This window comes from Rhinolophus sinicus, chromosome 18 (genome assembly GCF_057876585.1).
Source record: "Rhinolophus sinicus isolate RSI-liver-muscle chromosome 18, RSI-T2T, whole genome shotgun sequence".
NCBI lineage: Eukaryota > Metazoa > Chordata > Mammalia > Chiroptera > Rhinolophidae > Rhinolophus > Rhinolophus sinicus.
Window position 1 is genome coordinate 110,250,807 of NC_142518.1, and position 25,204 is coordinate 110,276,010.

At 39.4% G+C, this 25,204-nt stretch overlaps 1 protein-coding gene across 1 annotated transcript; it reads right to left on the bottom strand.

Moving 5' to 3' along the window:
• Positions 1-14,763: 14,763 nt before the first annotated feature.
• LOC148754695 (synaptonemal complex protein 3-like) lies at positions 14,764-23,418 on the bottom strand. The gene is made up of 8 exons (XM_088794818.1): positions 23,225-23,418; positions 22,669-22,744; positions 22,461-22,495; positions 20,817-20,934; positions 19,866-19,965; positions 17,593-17,691; positions 15,404-15,508; positions 14,764-15,289 (listed from the first exon to the last, which is right to left on the bottom strand). The coding sequence occupies exons 1-8, from the start codon at positions 23,352-23,354 to the stop codon at positions 15,263-15,265; spliced, it is 690 nt and encodes a 229-aa protein (XP_088650944.1). The 5' UTR covers positions 23,355-23,418; the 3' UTR covers positions 14,764-15,262.
• Between the last annotated feature and the right edge of the window lie 1,786 nt (positions 23,419-25,204).

Consider the following 25,204-nt stretch of genomic DNA (forward strand, 5'->3'; position numbering starts at 1 on the left):
TGCTAAGTTCCCTTGCGTTGGGATTGTGCCATTTTGCAGTACACCAGGAATGTTTGAGATTGCCTGTTCCTGTATCCTGAATAGTGTTTACAAACATTTTTCCAGTCCAATAAGTGAGGGATAATCTCTATAGGGATGGTTCCCCTCATTGCTATTCCTTTTCAAGATTTTCCTGTCCACTAATATGTCTTCCTAAATGGACTGTATAATCAATTTATCTTGCTCCAGGAAAAAAAAAACAATTATTAAGATATTGAAAGGTCTGAATATGGTTTTTTAGGAGTTAGTAATGTTTTCATATACAAAGAGTGCCAAAGAAACGTGTACACATTTTAAGAAAGAAAAAAACTGCATTAATATTGTAATAATACATACCGATAACAAAAGATGAATACAAGTCATGTTTGACTTCTGCTATTATAAGAGGTGCTCAAAGTGGTTACCATCAGTGTAATTGTAATACGGTTTTTTCCTTTCTTAAAATGTGTATACGTTTTTGGCACCCTCTCTATTAATAAACATTTGCATACCTATTTCTGAGAATTGTTTATTCATCTTTTTAATGTCTTCTCTTGGCTATTTGTCTTTTCTCAATTTTTAGTAGCTGTTCTAGAATAGAAACAAATCTCTGTAAAATAATTTTTTATTGAAGTAAAATAGTTTTTATACGGCTTCATTTTTTTACATTTGGTCTCTGATCCATTTAGAATTTATTCAGGTATATAGTGTAAGAAATAAATTCAGCTTTGTCTATTTTCCATATGACTATTCATTTACCATTTTTGTAAAAGTCCATTTTCCTCCATGATTTGACATACATAGACTAAATTTCTGTACTTTTTATTTTATTTTATGTTGCATTGTTTCTAATAATACACCAATACTACACGGTCTTAGTTATGTAGATTTTATAATAGGTTTTAGCATCTTTAGAGGTGATCCCCTTCATTAGTCTTTTCCATGTTTTTTTTGTCTATGTTTGCACATTTGTTTTCCCTAAGTGGTCATTATAATAAACCTGTCTAGCTCCCGGAAAATGCATCTCATTTTTATTGTGACTATATTAAAGTTATAAATGTACTCAGAAAGAACTGACTCTTTATGATGTTGAGTTTTTCGACCCAAGAGAGTGGCACATCTTTCCATGTGTTCAAGTTACTTTTGTGTCTTTCAGAACGAGTTCTAGCTTTCCTTATTTATATGTTGATTATTTCTTGTTAAATTTATGTCTCGGTATTTTGTTTGTGCCATTGGCAATGGAATCTCCCTTCTTATTTTCTAGCTGGTTATTCTTCTAAATGTGAAAACTTTTCATTTCTGTTCGTTAGTTTTATTACCTGTTACTTCACTAATATCTTCTGTGTTTATAGTGGTTTTCCCATTAATTTTCCCTTTCTAATTTTATGTGTGCATTTCTTATCTCTTGTCTAATTACATAGGCTCATACCTCTACCACAGTGTTAAATGGTAATGAGATATTAGGCATCTCTTTTGGTTTCTGACTTTAGTGGTGGAGTCTCTAGTTAGTGTTTCCCCAGTAAGCAAGTTATGGGCTTTGGGGCTGAGATTTGTATATTTGATTAATTAACATATTTTATCTGGCTACATTATTTGTGAGAAGTCACTAAGCAAAACACTCACAGAATTCAATTCTGAAAAAAAAAGTAGCTGTTTTCCAGACCTTGTGCTGTTCAATACCAACTCCCACGAATTAGAATATAGATGATGTAATACAGAATTGTACACCTGAAATCTATGTAATTTTACTAACAATTGTCACCCCAATAAATTTAATTAAAAAAAAGAAAAAAAAGAATACCTATATGAAAGAGAACGAGTTGGAGCACACGTATAAAGGCATAAGCTAACTAATGTTATTTCATTCACATTATATTAGATAGCAAAGCATTTGGCGATAGAGCTTGCTGGAGTATTGCAGTTAGCATTCCTTTCTTTGGGTCATTAAATAATAGAAATTAATGACAAGGACATTTTAGTGTCTGTTAAGAGAAAAATCTTTTAAATATGTGGAATGAAAGTTTAATGTGGTTATAATAGTTAACATTTTACTTATTACATATTTAATACTTAATATTTCTCCAATTTTTGAAGCCTTCTACCATCATTTATTAGCCAGTATCAATTCTACTTCAAGAGTAGTAGTTAAACACACATATTCTGAAATCAGACACGCAGAATGAAATTCTGGCTCAACACAGCTATTGTATGACCTTCAATAAGTCATTTAACCTCATTTTCTTCAGTTTCGTCATCTGTAAAATTTGGATGATTGTCATCATTGTCTCAAATGGTCATTGTGAATATAAGTAATTATGTACCTAAAGGATTAGTGCATAATCGGGAATACAGAATTACTCGATAAAGTTAGCAATTATTATGTCATCCATAATATTGCATTTCAATTTCTCATGAGTGACACAAAATGTAACTGTTCCTAAAAATAGGAAAAAATATGTGTTATCTATCAATCAGAACTGATTGATAGTTATCTATCAGTAACTGATAAGTAACTGATTTTGTAAGACAAGAAGCATACAGGAGAAATAGATCTAAAATAAATCTGAGAACAGAAGGTTAACAATGATTTATGGATCGACTTTATTGAATATTCATGCAATATTAATCGTACAATGTATTTGACTAAATCCTTTCCAGTATTTCTACTTATGAGTATCTCATATATGCCCAGCACTGTACTAGGCACTGAAGTAAAAAGAGTAAACAAAATAATCCAAACCCCTTGCCCTCTTGGAGCTTACATTCTAATATGGGAGTAGAAAAGAAAACAAGATAAACAAGTAAAATACCGCATATTATAATGGTAGATGGTGGTAAGTGTTACATGTCAAGAACAGTAAAAAGTCTAAGATTTTACTCTACATACAAGCTAAGAACTAAGCCTATTCCTGTCTCGTGTGCATTTGCCAAAGACATGAAATTCCTGGCTCAGAGGTAGAAGACATTGTTATTCATAACAAAAACCAGTAGCTAGCACTTCATGTTCATGCCAGACCCCAAACCCCCCAAGTCCTATGGAGACCATGCAGGGGGCCTGGATCCATGCCTGCATATGTGGTGGGTTGCCTTATAGGAGAGGAACACTATGGAGTCTTTTATAGCAAACAGAAGTGGCCTGCTCTCACAACCTTGAGAAAGGGGCCAGGTAAACAAGCAGTCAAGACCTGGCAATCTTGCTATGCCCAGCAAGAATGTGCAGGGATGCTCAGGACTCATGACAGATGGCCCTCCTAATAGTATGAGAAAAATTAAACAGGGAATGAAGACAGTGACTCTCTAAATACTGTTCAATTTTAATTATGAATATAGAAATACTAATCTAGACTGAAATAAAATTACCTTCTATTTTACTTTGAATATTTTAATTTTCATATTTTGTCTTTTGAACAAGTATAGATTTCAGTACCAAAATGAATGTGTTACCTTGAATTTGATCCTTCAAACCACAAAGTGTTGATTTATAACTACTTTTAACCATAACCTTCAACTATTAATTAAAGGTTCTTTTTAGCTAATCAATTACACATTAGTTCGTAGTGTCCTTGGTTCAGTTATAGGACTACAGTTTAAATTGCTCCTGTACTAATGCTTGTCACGTGAGAGAAGGCATGTTTTATTCATAGTATGCTCACTTGCTTGTCGGTAGGGATTTGTGTAATTTTGTAGAGAACACGATGCTTACTGCTCACCTTTTTAATCTAAAGCAAGTATTTTCAGCTCACAATGAACTATGCTAGGTGAGCTACCTTTTAGGGGCCAGAATGTATCTCATACATTAAATATGAAAATAAATAAATCCAATATAATATTTTACATCTCAAACTTGTCCATCATATTAGGAAAAGTATTTTACTAATTTGCATTTTCATAGATTGCTATGAGGTGAAGAATCCCATATTAAGAGTGTTTTTATTTTTGTGTGATCGGTGAACTCAATATATGTTGATAAAAGCTGGTTCATAGGAGGCCATCGTCATGAATTCAATCTTTACATAAGAAGAAAACTGATGAAGAATCCCATTATTCTGTCATCACCTCCCAAACCACAATCCTGGCTAAGTGACTCACAATTACAAGTTCACAGTGTAAAAAGTAAATGACGAGAGCGAAAGCTCACAACTAACATTTGTTCAACTCTATATGCCTAAACATTTCATCATCACTGTTACATATCACCTTCAGAATAATCTTAGTAAATAAATACTGTCAATATCCTCTATTTTACAAGTAAACAACAATAAATCTGTTTAAATAAACACAGATTTAAATTGATGGTTGTAGATTTAGAAACCTTAATACCCATTTTTTCAATGTTTTGTTTTGATAAGCAGTGCAAATAGATTTCTGATTCACATCAATTAAAATGTAATGGGCTGCCTTGTTCACTTTTAGATCTCAGACATGTGAAATGAGAATACAAAAATGGGAGTGTGTGGACAGATGCCAAGGCCAAGTTACGCTCCTTTCAATTAGTAATTTGGATATTTTGCAAAATTAGCAGGGTAAGCACTTTTTAGATATCTGGGGAACAATGTATTAACTTGACAACCCATGTGTTGATGGCCAACGACATAGCAAAATATGTACAGAATAAATCCCATTGCTATCTGCTAGCTACTCACTGATATAAAAGCCTGCATGTATTTAAGATTGGCCCAAACTACTGTGGTCCTGTATGACCTCTGAGTAATACCCCGAGGTTCTGTGGAAGAGTCTGGAAAGCACAGCCATGGTCTGAATACTCCTTGAGGTCACATAGTCCAGCTTACTACATTACTGCAGGCTGTCTGCAGTGGGAGAGACACAATGTCACAGTGTGATGCTGGCCTTCTGCTGTACCCTGTAGGGTCCCAGCGTCCTGTCACCTGGACTCTACACAGGACTGAAGATCATCTGGCAATAATGAGTCATAAGAATTCAGCAACTCACATCTTTGCAAAGCTTCCTCACTTTGACAACCTAGTGTTTGAGTGTGTCTTTACTAGAGTCTTTCACAGGTGGTGGCAAGAAATTCTTTAAATGATGGTTCGTAGTAAAATAAAATGCTTACTGCTTAGACACCAGGCTGGAAACTACTCCTACAATGGGCAGGTGTTCCTCTGTGATGTCATCACGTGATAAAATGGTTAGCTATTTTTCTCTACGGAGACTGGGAGACTGTGGTATGAGTTAACATTGTTTTCAGTGAAGCTGACTCCCAACTATTTATAAGTTCTTTTAATTATTAGTGTACTTGTAATGATCCATAATAATTGTGGGGACAGAGCCCCAGAAAGCAGTTTCCAGGCTCTTGGCCTCACATAGAAAGCTGCTGGCTCAGGTAGTAAATGGCCATCAACTGTGATTGGATGGCCGTCAGCTGTGGCTAGTTGGCCGTCAGCTGTAACCAGTGAGCCATTGGCCACTAATATAACTGCCGTGGCTACGCTAGCAGCAAATGGGGGCTAGCAAGAAGATGGTGGCTGAGCTAGCAAGAGCAGGTTGCAGAGAGGCGGATGCCGCCAGCGAGAATATAGTGATATGACTCCCCCATCTATGGCTCCGTGGGTGTTCCTTTTTGGCCTCACCGTATCCTGCGTTCTTATGTGGGGAGCGGGAGCAGAGACCCCGCATGACACTCTGCATGACACATGGCACAGCGAGCAGGGTATGGTGCCAGCCAAAGCTCTCCGAAGGACGGTGGAGCAGTTTGTGTGTATGAACACTCAGTCTCTGAAAGACCAGGAGGAGCAGCTGCCGGAGAGCTGGACCCCCGTGGAGGGGTGGGAGGATGTGGACGGTTCTCCCACCAGCACAGGAAAAGCCATGCAGCTGCTGGAGAGATGGAGCCCCGTGGAGAGGTGGAAAGATGTGGACGGTTCCCCAACCAGCATAGGCCGGAGAAAGCAAAGGTCGTTGCGGGCCTGTGGGCCGGGGAAGTTCCTGCTCAGGCAGCCTGGATGCAGGACTTGTAGTCCCAGGAGGAAAGGCTTGCTGAGTCCTCCATGGGAGATGAGGGTGAGGTTAAGGTCGTCCCTCACCCCCAGGACAGCCCTGGCGAATGACTATGGACTATGGGGAATTGCCTTCCATCCCTAATTTAATGGACAGCTTGACTGTTTGTTTGGGAACATACCACCATGTAGTGGAACTGGCGGATATTTGCTTTTGTGTCTTGACTGGCCACCATCGAGAATATGTAAGCACCTTGATTGTGAGTCGCTGTTGTTCCAGCACAGTACCCTGAGAGGCCCAGAGAAAGTGGCAATGCCCTGAGAGCCCTGGCTGAGTCCAGGAAGTCGGGCTGTTCCCAGAGAGTGGCAATGCCCTGAGAGCCCTGGCTGTACCCAGGAAGTCGGGCTGTTCCCAGAGAGAGTGGCAGTGGCCTGAGAAACCCTGGCTGTGTCCGGGAAGACAGGTGGTACCCTAAGAAGTCCAGGAAGTCTGGCCGTGCCCAGAAGTACTGGTGGTGCCCTGAGAAACCCTGGCTGTGTCCGGGAAGACAGGTGGTACCCTAAGAAGTCCAGGAAGTCTGGCCGTGCCCAGAAGCACTGGTGGTGCCCTGAGAAACCCTGGCTGTGTCCGGGAAGACAGGTGGTACCCTAAGTACCCAGGAAGTCTGGCCGTGCCTAGAAGTACTGGTGGTGCCCTGAGAAACCCTGGCTGTGCCCAGAGAGCCTGGCTGTGTCCAGGATATTGCATTCACCTCCAGGCTCCTTGCACAGGACCCCTCGCGGAAGACGCTTGTTGCGTAGATTGTGAGGCGAGAGCCTGTAGGGGTGGAGTGTGGAGACAGAGCCCCAGAAAGCAGTTTCCAGGCTCTTGGCCTCACATAGAAAGCTGCTGGCTCAGGTAGTAAATGGTCATCAACTGTGATTGGATGGCCGTCAGCTGTGGCTATTTGGCCGTCAGCTGTAACCAGTGAGCCATTGGCCACTAATATAACTGCTGTGGCTACGCTAGCAAAAAATGGGGGCTAGCAAGAAGATGGTGGCTGAGCTAACATGAGTGGATTGCAGAGAGGCGGATGCCGCCAGAGAGACTATAGTAGTATGACTCCCCTACTTATGGCTTCGTGGGTGTTCCTTTTTGGCCTAGCCATATCCTGCCTTCTCTTGTGGGGAGCGGGAGCAGAGACCCCGCCGGATGTTCCGCATGACAATAATTTTCTGATCTCAAGGGATTTAGATATTATAAACCTTAATAGGTATCCGGTTGTGAATTTGAGAAGTTTGAGATTCACTATTGTTAGTATGACAATTATTTTAAACTGAACATTTGAAATTCAACAGATGCAGAAAGAAGCTTTTCTGTATCTGGCTAGAGGCAGAAAGTTCTGAGAGTAAGGCTGCCATGAATTCCCTCTATAGAAGTGTTGTTTCCTGTCAGGAAGGACAAGACCACTTGTACCTGCATAAACATTATCACAAACTATCTTATCTCCTAATTTGTTCCCCTGAAAGCTCATGTGTCCTTTGTAAAGAAAGCCATTTGTTCCTCCATCAAAGTCTTTTCTCCCCACTCTTTGTCCCTCTTAGTTAGGTATATTAAACCTTATCTCTACTTATTGAACAAGCCACTTCTTTTGTGAGTCCCCATATGCATATGTGTAAACTTGTCTTCTGTTAATCTGTCTACTGCCAGTTAACCCCCAGGCCCCCAAATACTGAACCTGTCTGTAAAAAAAAAAAAAAAGGGTTACTCCCGGTAGTGTTCCCATACTAGGTGTGAGATTAAGTAATGCCTTTATTCTTACTCCTGTTTTAATATTGAATGAAAATAACAATTAGTTCTGAAAATAAAAGCTAAAACAGTCAAAATTTAATAGAGAACTATACAGGGATTTTCATCAAGTTACCTTAATATGATCTCATACATTTATAATTTGATTACTTCTCTAGAGATAGTTCAGATGACTGTAAGTGAACTGTATGTTCAGATACTGTTTATTGAGTAAGGTGTTTCATTTTCAAACCAGAATTTTAACAGTTTGGGAGATGAACATGTTGTTCTGTTGATAACAATGGTAACTGAGCATTTTCCTGTCAAGAATTTACTTTGTTATTAACAGATGTCAGGTAACACCATACTGAAGAGACATTTCAGTGAGAAATCAACAGCCTCAGGTTATAGAATCAATATAGTAAATGTTTCTGAATTGTATTTAGAATTGCTTCTTCTAATATGCAGATCAATGTGTCAAAATGGCCTGCATATAGTCAAGCTTAAACAACCTTTAAACCCTTCAAAACACAACTCAGTATCAATAGGAAATTCACTTTTCACCCCCACCCCCACCCCCCGAAAAAAAAAGAAAAACCACAGTGCAAAGCTGTCAAAATCACTTTACTCTGCCTGAGCACTGCATAGTGTCTGACATTTACATAATCAAGCTTGTTAACAATATAGAGTCATTGTCAGCTTGCAGCAGACAGCTGGCAAATCAGGTGGGGTTAGTGTTAGCAGAAGTGTGTGTTTGTTGCATCAACAACTGTCACCCAATCTTGGTAGATTGTATGCTTCTGACGATTTATCCATTTCTTCTATCCACCTTTTCAGCATATAATTGTCTGCAATAGTCCTTATGATCCTTTTTATCTCCGAGGCATCCATTGTAATAACTCCTCTTTCATTTCTGATTTTATTTGAGTCTTCTTTTATATTAATCTAGCTAAAGGTTTATCAATCTTACCTTTTCAATAAACCAATTCTCAGTTTAGTTGACGTTTTTCTATGTTTTTCCATTCTCATTTGACTTATTTCTACACTGATTTTTAATATTTCCTTTCTGCGGTAACTTTGGGTTTAGTTTCTTTTTCTAGTTCCTTGAGTTTGAAAGATAGGTTATTTATTTGAAATCATTCTTCTTTTTTAATGTAGAGATAAATCACTATAAACTTCCTTCCTTCTTAGTACTGCTTTTGCTGCATCCCAGAAGTTTTCAGAGTTGTATTTTGATAAGAAATAGAAGGCTTGAACAAACTGATAACAAATAAGGAAATTAAATCAGTAATCAACATCTTCCCAGCAATGAAAAGCCCAGGACTAGACGGCTTCAGAGGTGAACTCTACCAAACATTCAAATAATTAGTACCAATCCTTCTCAAATGGCTCCAAAAAACAGAAGAAAGGGGGGAAACTTCCACACTCACTTTAAGAGATACAAAGCTATCCGCAGTTGTTCGCTGCCTGTGCTAAATCTGGAGGCACGTGGGGGAGGCCATGATGCGAACTGAGGATGTCTGCCACCAGTACCCGTAAGATTGTCAGCTGCTTTCTCAACAGAAACTTTGCAGGCCAGAAGGGATTGGCACAAAATAGTCAACATGATGAAAAGCAGGGACCTACAACCAAAGGTACTCTACGCAGCAAAGCTATCATTTAGAATTGAAGGACAGATAAAGAACTTCCCAGATAAGAAAAAGCTAAAGGAGTTCATCACCACCAAACCAGCATTACAAGGGATGTTAGAGGGACTTAAAATTGGGAAAAAATCAAAATTATGAATAATAAAATGGCAATAGCTACATATCTATGAACAATTACTAAAATATAAATGGATTAAATGCTCTAGTCAAAAGACATAGGAGGGCTGAATGGATAAGAAAACAAGACCCTCGTGTATGCTGCCTACAAGAGAATCACTTCAGATTGAAAGACACACACAGAAAGTAAAGGGATGGAAAAAGGTATTTCATGAAAATGGAAACAAAACAAATAAAAAAAACTGGGGTAGCAATACTTATACCAGACACAATAGACTTTAAAACAAAGAAGATCCCAGTAATCCCATTTCTGGGTATTTATCTGAAGAAACCCAAAACACTACTTCAAAGGGATGTGTGTATCCATATATTCATTGCAGCATTATTTACAATGGCCAAGATGTGGAGGCAGCCTGGGTGTCTGTCGATGGAAGAATGGATAAAGAGGAGGTGGTACATACATACAGTGGAATATTGCTCAGCTATGGATGGGAATGGGTTCTTGCCATCTGCAGCGGCATGGATAGACCTGGAGGGTGTTGTGCTGAGTCGAGTGTCAGACAGAGAAACACAGATGCAATGAGATTTCACTTATAAGTGGAATCTAAAGAACAAAATAAATAAACTCCTAGATACAGAAAATATTTTGATTGTTGCCAGATGGGAGGGGGCTGGGGCTGTGGGTGAAAAACACGTAAGGGATTAAGAAGTACAAACTGGTTGTTACAAAGTAGCTATGGGGATTAGGGTATAGCATAAGGAATATAGTCGATAATATTGTAATAACTATGTATGATGTCAGATCTGTACTAGATCTGTTGGGGTGATAGATGGGAGGGGTTTGGGGGACAAGGTGAAAAAGGTGAAGGGATTAAGAAGTATGAATTGGTAGTTACAAAATAGTCATGGGGATGTAAAGTAAAGCATAGGGAATATATTGAATAATATAGTAATACCTAAGTATAGTGCCAGGTGGGTACTAGTCAGGGGAATCACTTCTTCAATTACATAAATGTCTAACCACTATGCTGTACACCTGAAATTAATATAAAATAATATTCAATAGCGATTGTAATTTAAAAATTTAAAAAGGGCGTAAACGTGAAGGGATATGAGAGGTCCAAATTTCCAGGTAAAAAACAAGTCATGGGGATGTAATGTACAGCATGCAGAATATAGTCAATAATATTGTAATAGCGTGGTACAATGTCAGACGGTTGCTGGGCTTTTCATGGTGATCACTTCTGTAGGTATATAAATGTTGACTAACTATGGTGTACCCCTGAGACTAATATAATATTGTATGTTAGCATATTTTTCATAAAAATTTTTAAAAAAGAAAAGAAAAATGGTAACTATGTGAGGTGATGGACATGTTAATTAGCGTGATTATGGTGATTACATATATATATAAATATACACACACATCATGCTGTACATCTTAAGTATATACAATTCCCGTTTGTCAAGCATATTTCAATAAAGGTAAAACAAAAAAGAACAAACTGTCAGCCAATATTGAGGAAACAGAACAAACAGGACTACCAAGTCCTGTTTGACCATCATTTGCAGACCAACCATAATCATAATACATCCCAACTAAATATGAAGTTTAATAATTATCCTATATTGAGATGTTAACCAAAAATGATATTTTTTCCTTATATGGCTAACTTTCTCAAACACCATAATTCAGTATTTTATAACTATTTTTAATAAAAAATATATGTATTATTCACATACCAAGTACAAAATTCTGAGACTGCTTTGTGCTAGAAGTAATTTATATCTGTAGAGCCCTAAGGAGAGCATGTTATTTGTATCCATAATGATGAATATGGGTTATCAAGTAAAGATTCAATCTTAGTTGATCACACTCTGCTTAATAAAGGGATGTGAATTACTGGGAAGACCCCAATAATCATCTAATTCATCATCCTCCCAGGTGGCCAATGAAAAAGTTTTTCAGGCAATATTCTAAAAAGCATTTGGAAGCTAGTATATTTGACTTGCAAACCCTTAAAAGAAATTTTTAACACTCCAATCCAAATGCAACACACAGAAGTGATTATTCAAAATATCTGAACATCCATGTTCGAATTTCCTTTATGTACTTAGATATGCATTACTGTATGGAACTGGTAATGCACATCTAAACTATTAGGTAAGAAAAATTCGAACACCAATTTTGTAAAGGGGTGGCCACTATCGTGAACTGAAGAAGCAAACCCTGTCTGCATAGGTCAAATTCAACTTTTCTGTAAAACATTATGTGAGTCAAATGCAGTGGATGTGGCCTTAGACATTGAGATGACCTCTCCAGGTACAAGGTCATACCCTCACAGAGCAAAGGGCAAGATGGAAGTACTCAAAGTCAGAGAATGATGTGGAGCTTTCCCCCTCACTGGGTCAGGAGAATCCCATCTCTAAAAGGCAGAGAGGAAGAGGCTCCTTATAGTCCTCGGCTCCACTGTTGGAGGACACTACTTACCCATGGTTTGTAGACAAACTTTCTAAAGAGCTATCTTTGAACTTTCAGCCCCAAGTTTGTATGCAGATTTTTATCTGCCTCCTCTCAAGTACAGTGTTTATTCCAAGACTCATCTTCTTAGAAAAACCTCAAATTCTAATTATGTGATGGAATGAGTTGAATATATGATAGCGACTGGTGACCCCTTCAGGTAGAAAACGTGTGACTTCTTTGCACAGCAGAAAGTTGAGAGAATCTGGAGTCAAAAGTGCTGGGTTCTGTGACTTTCGAGCTTTAGCATTTTAGCCTAGTCCTTTTACCTCTTGTGACTTAGTTGGTCTGTGATTGGAAAATGCCCTGCATATTCCATACCATGCCAGTGAGGTTCACATATGAAATAATACATGGAAGTACTCTGAAATGTAGTATTTGCAGCAAAAGATTTTAGATAAAGATTTGATTTTGGGGGAAAAGCAGGAAAATAGCTGCTGTTTCATAAAAGATGGATGATAATTTTTATATTTTCTTTTTGCTTCTAAAGGTCATGTATCATTGATCTGGTGTCCCATTTAGTGCTTTTTGTTGGCAAATTTCAAGACACCCTCATTGTAATGTCTTCAAGACATCATGTCCTCAGAAACCTGATCAGGTTCACAAGCTTAGGGACTGACTAGCAGCCCATGGAGAAGAGAGAAGCAGTTGGGGAGCCTCTGGCTGGTGAACTTCCCCTTCAGGAGGTCACAATACTATCAGAGGGGCTCATATTTGAATGTAAAACAGAAGTCTTGCAGATTCTATTATGTCTACCTCAGTTATAAAGACCCCAGTAATCATCAACATTTAGATTCACGGGTACAATCAGAAGGCAAGTACAATACGTGGTGATGGAAGGAGAACTGACTCTGTGTGATAAACACACAATGGGATTTATAGATGATGTAATACAGAATTGTACACCTGAAATCGATGTAATTTTACTAATAATTTTCACCCCAATAAATTTAATTTAAAAAAAGATGAGAAAAAAAGGAAATATGACAAATAAATAAATAAATTTCAATCCTGAAGATCAGAAAGGGAACCACTGTGGTCAAAGGAGCAATCTCCGTGTCTCTGAGACATCCTTATCAGACACTTGGGGTTTCATTGCTGAAGGATAAGAAGCATTCAGGACATGAAGGATTTTAGCTCTATTGAGGGTGATGCTTACTTTGATGGCTACGAATTGAAATGTGAACTCATGATACTGCAAAAGTACATGGCTTATAATTCTGCAATTGTTGAATCAAATGATATTAGAAGAAATGGTTTTCTTGACATCAGTTATTTTTCAAAGAAGGTGTGTAATTACTTCAGAACAAAAGAAAATATGAGCTATAGTATACCAATTAGAATTTGAAAGGGCAAAATGGGATTTTCTATCATTTATATCTAGGAAAGACATCTGTCTGACCAGCTCTGGAAAAAAAGGAATCTTTACATTTGCTTTAGAGGGACTTGTTCCTTGATATTCTGAATTAAAACTTTACTGTTACAAAAAAGGGGACATTAAACATTACTATTTATGTAAAATAAAACAGTAGCTAAAACACCGTGTACATTTTAAGAAATTAGTCTCTCAAAATGATAAAAAAAAATATTTTCTTTAAAATGTCATCCAGTTGCCTCAAGTACAGATTTATTTATTTGAGGTGGTAATAGAGGAAAATTAAATATCAACCATTCAATCACTAAGTGCATTATGCCCTGATTCTTGTCTGGGCAAGCTCACATAAAATTATTTAGATTGCTCACTATAAATATGAGGACGCTCATGAAAACCTTTGAAGTACGTATTTTCCCTCTGTAACTAGAGACACCCTTCTCAAATAAGGACCTTCTTCAAAGTTTGGAAGATGATTCACCAACATATATATGCTTTGGCTTGAAAGGAAGATCCTTTAAAATGCAAAATATAGAAATTGAAACTATGCTATTAATATAAAATATTTAATAACGGTGCAGGACTCACTTCTGCCTGTGTAAAATATTAGGAAAAGGTAATCTGTGCGTACTTGGTTTTACAAACTCGGAAAACCTTAAAAGGAAGATAATGAAAGGTGATAATGAAAATTAAAAACGTGTAGAAAAACAAAAGAAAGTCACTCCTACCTTCCAAATGGGTTTTTTTAAATGACACATTAAAACCAATTTCAATAAATCAGAAAAAATATATTTAACTGACATATTTCAAATATATTCTGAAACACTTTCATATTTACTAATTCAAATGTTTCCAAATGAAGATTTTTCATATTGTCATAATAAAAAATGTTCAATACAAAAGGTGTAAAAATTAATTATTCAAGTTTCTAGCTGGATATACAATGAAACATCCATATATTTACTGAACATTAAAGTTGGAAATACAAACCTTCCAGGTAACCTTCTCAGTTTCTCTAAAAACTGAGAAAAACACCGTAAGTAATTAAGTGTATGTATATGTTAATGAAACAGTTTTAATCAATGTTAAGGGAAAGGGTCCTTTAAGAGTGAACCAACAGCACTGAAATGACATTTTGATGTTTTTGTGGAAATAACATATTCACAAACCCATGACTATGCACTGATATTTAGGTCTCCTTCAGTTGTATTAATGATATTAACCGTTTAAAGCATTCAAGAATACAAAGTTGAGCTTTTAATAACTTTCAAATGGCACTAGAATAGATTTTCTTTGGAAGTCTTTTTTTAATTGGAATTGGCTCCGTAACCTAACAATAAATAAAAAACGGTACACATATAAAACAGATTTGTATTCTTTATTTTTTTTCTTAAAGAAATAACATTGCAACATTTCACACTTGTGCTTTCTACCTTTGGGGATTGATACAGAACTGGTGGAGAAAAGCTTAAAATTAAGTCGACTTATTCCTAAAGGCTAACTGACAATGCTAGGGAGAAAAAGCCTCCATCACTACCAATGGGTTGAAAGCATGATACACATAATGGTGAAATTGCTGCTACCCATGTAACTGTTTAGGATTCATTTGGTGGTTAACAGAAAAGGATGCTTACAGAAGGATTAACGTGTAGTAAAAAAAAAAAAAGAAAGAAAGAAAAAAAAGAAAAGAAAAGGATGCTTACACTTAACAGAGAAGCTAATGGCAAACAAGATAAATTAATTTCAGGAAGAAATTGTTAAACAACTATAATGTGGTTTAGCGTAGCTAATGTTAAACTTTTATCATATAACTTAGGTTCAAATTCTTTCTTCAAGTCATCCGATTAACAGGAGTTGAAGAGACTTTCAAATAATTGCCAGCTCATGCTGCTGCTGTTTCAGGAAAGAAAACATTATTTAGGTAATTGTTATGTACATTTCAGCAAACAAAATAAGCCAATGCTCACCTCCCTCCTTACTTCTTAATATTAAGTACACACTACTTACAGCATTCACCAGGATTCTGTTTTCCAACTTGGCCATTTCTTTTCTAAATTCACTATTCTCATCAGTAAAAAAACGTTCATGCTCCTGCTCCAAGTTCTCCATGCTCTAAAACAAAAAGCTTACCTCAGTCATAAACCACAACTTTCAGCTCACATGCTAAACTTGTACAATTAAATTTCAAAAGTAACAATTCTTAATATTTACAGGATGCCCATTGTTTACTCCAAATAAAAATATTACAACGAATGCATGCATATTGAAATGTCCACTAAGGAAATATGTAAATGTCACAGTTGAGTCAAATGTTATTATTGTAGCAGTGCAACAGTTGTACAGTTTCTTGGAAACAATGGATTAAATAAAGCGCTAATGTGAGAGTGGAGTCAAAAAAGAAAAAGACTCACAATCCCATATCATGAAATACCATAATTTAAAAATTCTCTGATAAGCTTTAAACACCAGGTAACAATGTACTTACAGTGATTAATAATCAATGTGACATGATTCCATTGGAGGGAATAATATGACCTCTTAAAGTTATGAAAAACAAACTTATGTTCCCAATTTCTACTCTTCACTCAACAGTCATCTAGTGCATCCTATATAAAAAGTACTCTGTCAAGTGCTCTGGAGGAACTTAGAAACGAGAACATGATAAATCGATTGCTTAGGTCAGCGATCATAAAAATCATGTAAATAAAAGTAACACCAAAAATTACAATTGTTTTTATGTAACAGTTAGGGAAGCACATCTTGCTGGGACTATGTGGTGAAAAATAAGATTCCAATAGGGGAGGAAAGAAGGAATGAAAAGTGTTCTAGGGGAGAAGCATAAGCAAAGGAAGTAATGGTGAGTTAGTTGAGAGAAAGCAACGAACCTGGAGGTGAGGAGGAAAGAAAGAATGTAAGTATGAAACTACAAAGGGAGTCTTGTTATTGGGAAGACGCTGAGCACCTGAGAATTTAAAATGGGAGTTAATGGCAGGTTTTCAGGAGGGAAGGTATGTTGTGGAAGATGATATTGCAGAACCGTGAGGAACGGATTGGAGGAGAGAGAAATCAGGTAAGAATCTGACAGTACTCGCAAGGAATGATGAGGTCCTGAACCGCAGCAGCAGCAGTGGGAATTCAAAGGAAGAAGTGACAGTACAGTGGCAGAGGGGCAACCTGCAGGGCCTAGGAATAACTGGATGGGAAGGATAAGGGATGCCGAGGGGTCAAAGACAACACTAAAGATGCTACCTGAAGTGCTGCCATGGAGCAATAAACTAGGGAAGAAACCTTCCTTAGTACTTTATCAAATCTTCACCCCAATTAATAACTGGTTCCCAGGGAGCATTAGAGCAACGTGTTGCCCACTTGGAAACACTTGTAAAATAATTTCATTCTAAGTATATTCTAAAGTTTGTCAACTCTTTTCCTGCTTTACTTAAATCATCTCAATTAGTTTAGAGGGGTGACATAGTATTTGCACAAGAATAAAAAGAACATCCCATCCAAAAAAGAAGGGGTATGTCTACGATTCCATCACCTAAATAAGTGTGTCTCTGTACGATATGCTAAGGTGAGAATGGGGCTGTACGTGGTTCTCAGTTCATAAACTCTTGCCCTCCTGTGGCCTTTTCAACTGCCAGGCATCCGGGCCTTCTTTTGTGATAGTAAGTTTGCATATAAAGCCACTTTTCAGCACTGTAGTTAATTCTAACAGCAAATGTGCCATAAAACACTCATATCATATATTTGAAAATAAAGGAGATCTTCAACGATTACAAGTGCTACTTTCTATTTTACATGAACTGGTGATACAACAGAGGCAAAAGACATCAGAACCCAATCATAGACATTTTATGCTCCCTAATACAGTCATTGCTAATCTCCTAAAAACTGACTGTTGATACAAAATTATGATTACAGTATCAATCTTAATCACAAGTATCTATAGCTGGGTAATATTCCCAATTGACTATTTCTTGTTTTAATCATATCACAACACTCCTAATAAATTCTAAAACTAGAAATAAATTTACTACTTATGGTAAACCAGGAACAATAAATCCAACTGGAAAACAGTCAAGAATTTAAAATGTATAACCAGAATATTCTTCCCCTAAATTATGAAACAATTTAACCTCCACTTCAAAATAGACATTGTTTTATAATTATGTACTGTGTTACCAAATGAAACACACCTTTAATAACTCCTTATATAAATCTTTAATTTTACTCTGTGTCAGGTTCTGAGCAACTCTAGCTTGGTGAAAAAGCTCTCGGTGCTCACGAAACAAATTCTACAAGTGCAAAAGAAAAAAGTTGAGATAAAATGTGGTTAATTCAATATTCAGCAAAACATAAATCTACATTAACTTTAAATCAATGTGTTTAACATTTGCTGTGTTACCTTTTATAAAACAAACTTCAGGCATTTGTATTCACTACTAAAATAGAAAATTTCCATTCTTACCCATATTCAAAACATATGTCTTTTATACATGGGGTAATGAGGCTTCCCTCACTATCACAAATGTGGCTTCAAATAATATGTCAAATGTTAATGGCAGCTAATTTTCCGTAAGTAAAAATACTTGGTCCCTATTTGAGCACCTGATGTGATACAATCACAATTGCAAACATCAAACACTCTGCTTTCATACATCTCTTTAAGGAGTTATCTCACGTGTGAAGAAACCAGTAGGTTCCATATATATATTCGTGAGAAGCCTCCAAAATAAAAGAAAGAATAAAGAAGATAAAGAGAAAAATAAAGTTACAGAAAAATCTAACACACTGCGAAACAAAAAGAAAAGATAAATGACTTAGAAAAAACATGTCTTAATTCCTGATAGTCTCAAAATCTTCACATGGCCCTTAAATCATCTCTTCAGCCTAAATAAGTGAAACCTGCAATAATCACGCTTAGTAATTCCATAGGAAAAATCCGTTCTAACAATATTCAAAGCACATAATAATTCTTAGCCATTCAACATCCACACAGATGACTTCTCCAATGACACAGGCCCTTGAGTTCTTCGACCTAACCTCCAGAAACAATTTTCTTGTCCCCTAGTTTAGCCGCTTCCTGAAATGTTTGTACCCTGAGTTTTGTCATCTCCAACAACTGTACCATCTACATCGAATGAGGAAGAGCAGACTCTGAGTCAGATCCTGTCCGGAAAGATTTTACATCAACTTATTAAACAGGACCTCGTTTATCCTTGCAACAAACCTACTATGTAGTTGCACGTATTATGGCCCCTTCACAGATGAGGGCACTGGGACACAGATACATCATCTGCCCATGGCTCCACAGCTAGGAATTAGTCCATGAGAACTGGATCCCAACCATTATGGTTCCAGAGTCCAGGGTCTTGACACCATACCATGTACTGTCCCTCCATTTCCCCCAACATTCATCCTCTACCTCCCTGTGTTTAAAGCCCAGTCCCTTTCCTACCACAGTTAAGTCCTCTGTCAAGACCTAACAGCCACTGACGCGAACACTTTCCAGTGTCCCCTATTCCATGCCATGTCTTCACTTCCTCCTTCCCAGCTAAATTCCATGCTCCATCATAAGCCCTCCACCCTTGCATGTACACCTTGCCCCCATCTCACTCTGTCCATGTGCGTGTTCAAATGCCACCCTGAAAACTCCAACCCTCCAGCTGCTCTGCCACAGCATTGCACACCAGTCTCACGATGGATTCATAATCGCTATGACACTACCCTGGGTAGGGCCCATGATGATGCCTGGCAACGATATTTCCCAAGTCCGTTCCCTGGCCCCTCTCAGGACACAACTCCAGGCCTTCTCCTCTGCCCTCAAAAAGCAACACCTCCTCCACTGTCCAGCTCCTACATGTGATCAGGTCAGTCCATTAAGAGTAAGCCATACCCTGACCACAATGACTGGCTCCAAGGATGAACGAATGATCCAAACTGGATGAGTGACACTCCTCCCGAGGATTCTTCTGCCAAAGATTGTCTTCTGACAGATTGTCTTCACTGAGATACACTGTCTCAGTCCACCAGGGCTACTAACCTGCTGCTGAAGCTACGAAGGGAAGCCTACATTCTGACCCCGTGCAGAGAGCCTAAGGGGAGATGGACACACAGCCCAGGTGTCACTGCCTGAGCAACCTTTTCCAGGCCCCATGCCACTGAACCTGGAGTTCAACTCCTTTTGACTTCCTTAGCTAAACCAAGCATCTCTCCATCGTACTCTGGCTAATTACTACTACTAGGAACTGCCCTTGCAAGACAGGAAATAAAGGCCAAGAACAACTTTTGTGAGTTGGGTGTGTGCCTGTACTTCTCTGATTTTCTGTGACCAGGGCCCAACCACATAGCCAGCAATGGTAGCGGGACCCTGGCTCAGGTCTATGGGGCTAAGACATGGCCAGGCTCTCCAGCCTTATGTGAGACTTGCTTACAATAAAGAAATTTTAAAGCGAAGTCTGAAACCTACAGCCAGTTTTTCTTCTTCTTCCTTGGTTTTCTTCACATCCATAGACCACTCTTGAAAGAAAGTCTGAAACTCCTGAGAATATTGACGAAAAAGCTTCTTCCTGTAAAATGAACAGTGTCATACTTCATATCACTAAGAAAAAAGGAAACGCAGTGGTTTGACATAAGTTATACAATAAAGGGAGAATGGAAGAAGAGCAGCTGAAATCTGATGGGAAACAGGAAAATGAAATGCATGATTTACTGTCATCCCAAGATTATTAGTCCCTAACTGGCTAAGATGGAAGTTATGTCACTTGCCTTAGCTCTTGGAAGTTAGGGACCATTTATTGTATTATAAATTTTGCAGAAAAGTGCATTGTATCTACAAGGGGGATTTATAATTTTTTTCTTAATAAATAACATAGAGGTTGTGCTATGATAAATATAAGCATTGGACATGCTGTATCCATTATCATGTAACTTTTCCAAACTGGCACATTTCATTTTTTACGTGCTTTGGCACAATAAAGATTTTTGTAAACATGAAGAGTAAATCCACTTCTGGTAAATTTAGAAATTATTTGCAATATAACATGAACTGTTTTCTACTTAATTGAATAGAGCTAACTAGCACGATATATTTATCTTTTATTCAGTTACCATATTCCTAGAATGAAGATGTACATATTCGTTTAATAGCAGGAAAATACAATTGGAATTGGAAAGGGGAAAAAGGTCATCATTATTGACCTCTAGATAATACATCTCCTTTCAGCTAATGTGTGACGTTATAGAAATCATGGGATTTTTTTGTTTGCTTTTAGAAAAGTTAAGCCCAATACATTTTTTTAACAGAGACTTCCATAAATAGAAAATGATATCATGATTCTTATGAAATTTGTATCCTGGAATACAAACAAATGATACAAAATTTCTGCCTCTGAAAAACCTGAAAAATCAACAATCTCACCGTTGCTCTTGCTGGTTTTTCCCTACTTGCTCAACTTTCTGCTTAAATGTTTTGATGGAAGCAGTGGTGTTCACCAGAAATCTCATTTTCCTGACATGAAAAATCTTTTTAACGTCACCTACATGAAACATACATAATAATATTTAGTGTTGAGATTATTTTTCCTGCTTGTTCAAGACAGTATAAGCAATATTCATTCAGCAGTACTGGAAAGAAAATTAGAATTTAAAAATAGGCATTATTTGAAAAACCAAGATCATCTCCTTCTTTTTTGTGCTGTGCAAACGTTCAGTTACTACTATGTCCATTCTAAAGTTTATAACTCCGCATCTTTTTTAGGTGCAAGAAGAGATTAAGAAGCAAAAGTTTCTAGTTTCCAATATGTGCAAAAAGGGTCTCATAGACAGTCTTTACTTTCCTCTAGAGAAAACACTTATAAAAGCTATTTTTAAAATAAATTTAGAGCATATCCTCCAACTCAAAGGACACATTTAGATGCATATTGTTAGATCTCATTATAAAAAAAATCACACACACACACACACACACACACACACACACACAGACAAAATTACTCCATTTAAAGAATTTCCAGCAGATCAAAATCATTTTTTCAGCCAAGAAAATTGTTTTAATCCTATATTTGATATGTAGGATTATATTTGATACACATGATATATTTGACTTAAAGGGAAAGACCATGCATAGTGTGAGGAAATCACTAAGTTATTCGAGAGCAACGACTTCATAGATGTTTCATGTAATTTTTACCAAAAAGTGCTCCATGGTGTAAAATTATTGAAACTTCAAATAATGCTTTCACGAGAGCACAATTTTATGTTACGGATCTACCATCAATCACGGATTTCAGTAACCAGAAAGCGGCTACACGATTACACAAATGTTTTGTACATCCCCGTTACCGTGTATAATAATCAGTTTTTCAAACAGCTCCTAAAAGGAGTACCTTGTCACCACCAATAGAGCAAACCTTTCAAAATATACCTGCTTGCACAAATGATCTACATAGAGGACTCAGAAATTGACTCAGACTCTTTGTTAAGAGAGTAAGTCAGTGGATGTAACTGGTATCTGACAAGACAATTGAAAACTTTTAGGTTTCCGGTTCTGATCAGACATCACTAGATGCTGGCAAAGCTATCTCTAGTTCTCCACTGCAGTCTCTTCATGCTCATATAGCCATAAAGACTTATTTTCCAGGCTTCAATGTGAACTTCTGCACAAAGGAAAACCACTAGGAGACTCACAAAAAATAGCTACAATGAGAAAATTTAAACTGATTTTGAAAACTGTGATATATCACTCACTCTGCGACACCAAGTACAACGAGATTACCTCAGTCAGATCCTCTGAACGTCGCACAGCCCATCCAATGTACCCGTGTATAAAACAAAAGCATCACTCTTACCTCACCATGGGTAGCACCATTCTCTCCACATCCACAATACAAAGGGAAACTAAGGACATCTATGCAGCCAAATCTCACTAAATACTAATGAAAAGTCCCCTATCTGAGAACAAGGCATTAAATGACAGTCTTGCAGTCCATTGATTAACACGTCCCATTAGAAATGGTACGTGACTTAAAACAGTTTCCTTTTACCGCAGTATCTCGAATCATACCTTTAATTGCTTCCAACATATTCTGGAATTCATCCCTGTAAAGAAATCACATTGAGTTTTTAATGACGGGTACGTAAAACGTCGCGCTTGTTGGAGAGGGAAAATGCCTTGCCGAGTGTCTCTCATGCGATAACTTGTTACCTGAGCAGACCTTGATTTCTCTTAAAGTAACTTATCGGGCAAGCATAAGGCATGGTAAACACATTACCCCACATCTTCCATAAGTGTTCCTGAAGAAGGACTGGCTCCCTCACGGTTATCAGTTACTGCATTCTGTCCTGCATCTAAATAAAGATGGAAAACATTTGTACATCAACTGTGGCATTTGGGTAATTGGTCACGGAGAAATCGCCTCACCTGTGGAGAGTTTTCAGCGTTTCGCCACTAACCGTTTTCAAGACAGACCTACGAAAGCCATCATGTAGGAGCAGGTGAAGTGGAAATAGGTCAGGACCAGGACCGTGCTACGGAGATGCTGTTGTAAGCTTTCAGGGTGTACGTGGGAACAAACCCCGTAGCACACATCACATACTTTGGACAGAAGGGCTGCCAGTGTCCAGAAGAGCTGCTGTGTCAGCTGCCATCATCCCGGTTGGGGATGAGGCTCAAGCAGGCAACCCCCCACCCCACCCCCGGACATGAAACTGCTCTCCACAAACGTGGACTTGACAGTTTACAACCCCAAGGGCTCAGTATCCAGAGACCTGAGGGCCATGTTTCTTGTCCCAGGAGCTGTGTCTGCAACGGTTTCAGGGAGACGGTACCTTGGGGGACATCCTCGGGATCACTCGGTTCGCTTTTCACTGGTCTCCTAAAATCAAAGCATGCCACAGGCTGAGGGCTCGTCGGGACGTTCGCCACTGTCTTCTGGCGCTTGCTCGCAGGCGGTGCCATCCTTGGGTGTCTTCCGAGGAAGAGACAGCTCTCCTGTACCTTGCGAGCACCAGAGTGCGGTAAAGGAACGGGGGCGCGGTCAGTGCGCATGCCTGGCAAGGGCCCTTGCCCATACCCGAGGATGCTTGTGCGCTCCTGCCTCTTAGTGGAGCGGGAGGGGACAGAGCGCATTGGGACGCCTGCCTCCCCCCACCCAGGGTTGCTGTGAAGCACCAGCACCTGTCCCAGGACAAGTGAGAGTCTGGCTCCTCTGCTAGGTTTTGCCCACTACGTCGGGACAGAGCCATCCCTGCCCCTAGGTCCCCAAGGGGCAGAGCGCTGGTCTAGAGGCCAGCCGTTGCGCGTGATCAAAGTAAGCGTCCCTCCCTTTGGACAGGGAATAAGGCGTTGCGTGCCGGTCCGGGGGACGGTCACATCACGGTCCGGGGGGCAGTCACATCACGAAGCTTCCCGACCCGCCGTCCGAACCTCAGGGCCGCCCCAGAGGAACGGATGTGCTGCCAGGTAGCCCGGCAAGCGGGACAGACACTGAGGGCGCCCGCACCCTCGATGGGGTCCTCTCACGTCGTGGCGACCCTTGGTCCCACTTTCCTCCCCCCACCTTGCCGGGCCTGCCCTCGGGGGCCCTGCCCCGCCCGTCGGAGCCCCAGGGAACGGCCGTTGGGGAACCACCTCCGAGGTCGGCCTGGCAGCCTCGCTCTGAGGAGACCCGGACGGCCACGCAGCACCCCCCGCCGGCCTCCCCACACGCCTGGCCTCCCTCAGAGCCACTCTGTGCCCCCAACACACACCCCTGGTCCCGCTAGGTCTGTCCGTCCGTCCCTCTGTGCGCAGCGGACCTCCACCCAGTCACCTCCTCGACGGTCTTCGGCGGGCTTCTAGAAAGTTCCAGCAGCCGGTGCGGGAGCGACGCTGATTGGCTCGCACAGCGCGCATGCGCGACGTGGGCCTCTGCCAAGCCACGCCCCCTGCGCGGCTGCCCTCGGAAGCCGGGGCCCAGGCTGACACGTAGGCCTGGGCGTTTCCACTCCCTCCATTGAGGGACATTTCACCGACTGTCTTCCTGGCAGATGCCAAGAGGACGAGGTAAGAGGGCAGGGTTTTCAAGCGTCCGCCTTCCCGATGGAGGAGAATTTGCCCATTCCTAGTCATCTCCTCCTGGAGTCCTTGCCGCTCACCCGTTCCGGTTGAGAAGGAATCGCCTTCCTCTTGAGTGTTCCGTCATCAACCACCCCCCTTCCTGTCCTTGGTGTGTCAAAAATGAAAGCAAAACACGGGTATGTAGCCTTAAATATGGCTGCTGACTGGCGTCTATGTGTAGGTATTACAAGAAATTGTAAGACATTCTGTGTCGTGTTCTGCCACTTCCTTTTGAACTCAATATGGCGTCACTAACTGTGTCTCTGTTGTGACATGCAGCCATAGCCATAGCGCTATCTTTCCCCCCTGCTGTATCCTTTACCACTGGGGAACCGCCCCTCAATCCATCCACCCATTTTCTTCTCCATGGATATTTCCACCGATGCTTTCCACTTCCGAGCCCTTACAAGCAGTGATGCTAGGAGTATCCTAACGTTTGGCACACGTGCAATATGTTTCATGGAGATTTAAGGAGTGAGATCGCTAGCTCTCAGCCTAGGGGAGTACACCCAGTTGTTTCCAACGGATGACCCACACCCACAGTCTGCGTTCTGATTGGTCCATATTCCCACCAGTACTTGGCATGATCAGATTTCTTAACGTCTCCATGTTAGTGAATGTGAAATTACAGGGTTTTGTTTTGGGGGGGCAGGTGGTCTCCTCTTGCGCTTCCCCAATCACTAGTAAGACATGGGTTGATTTAAATGCTT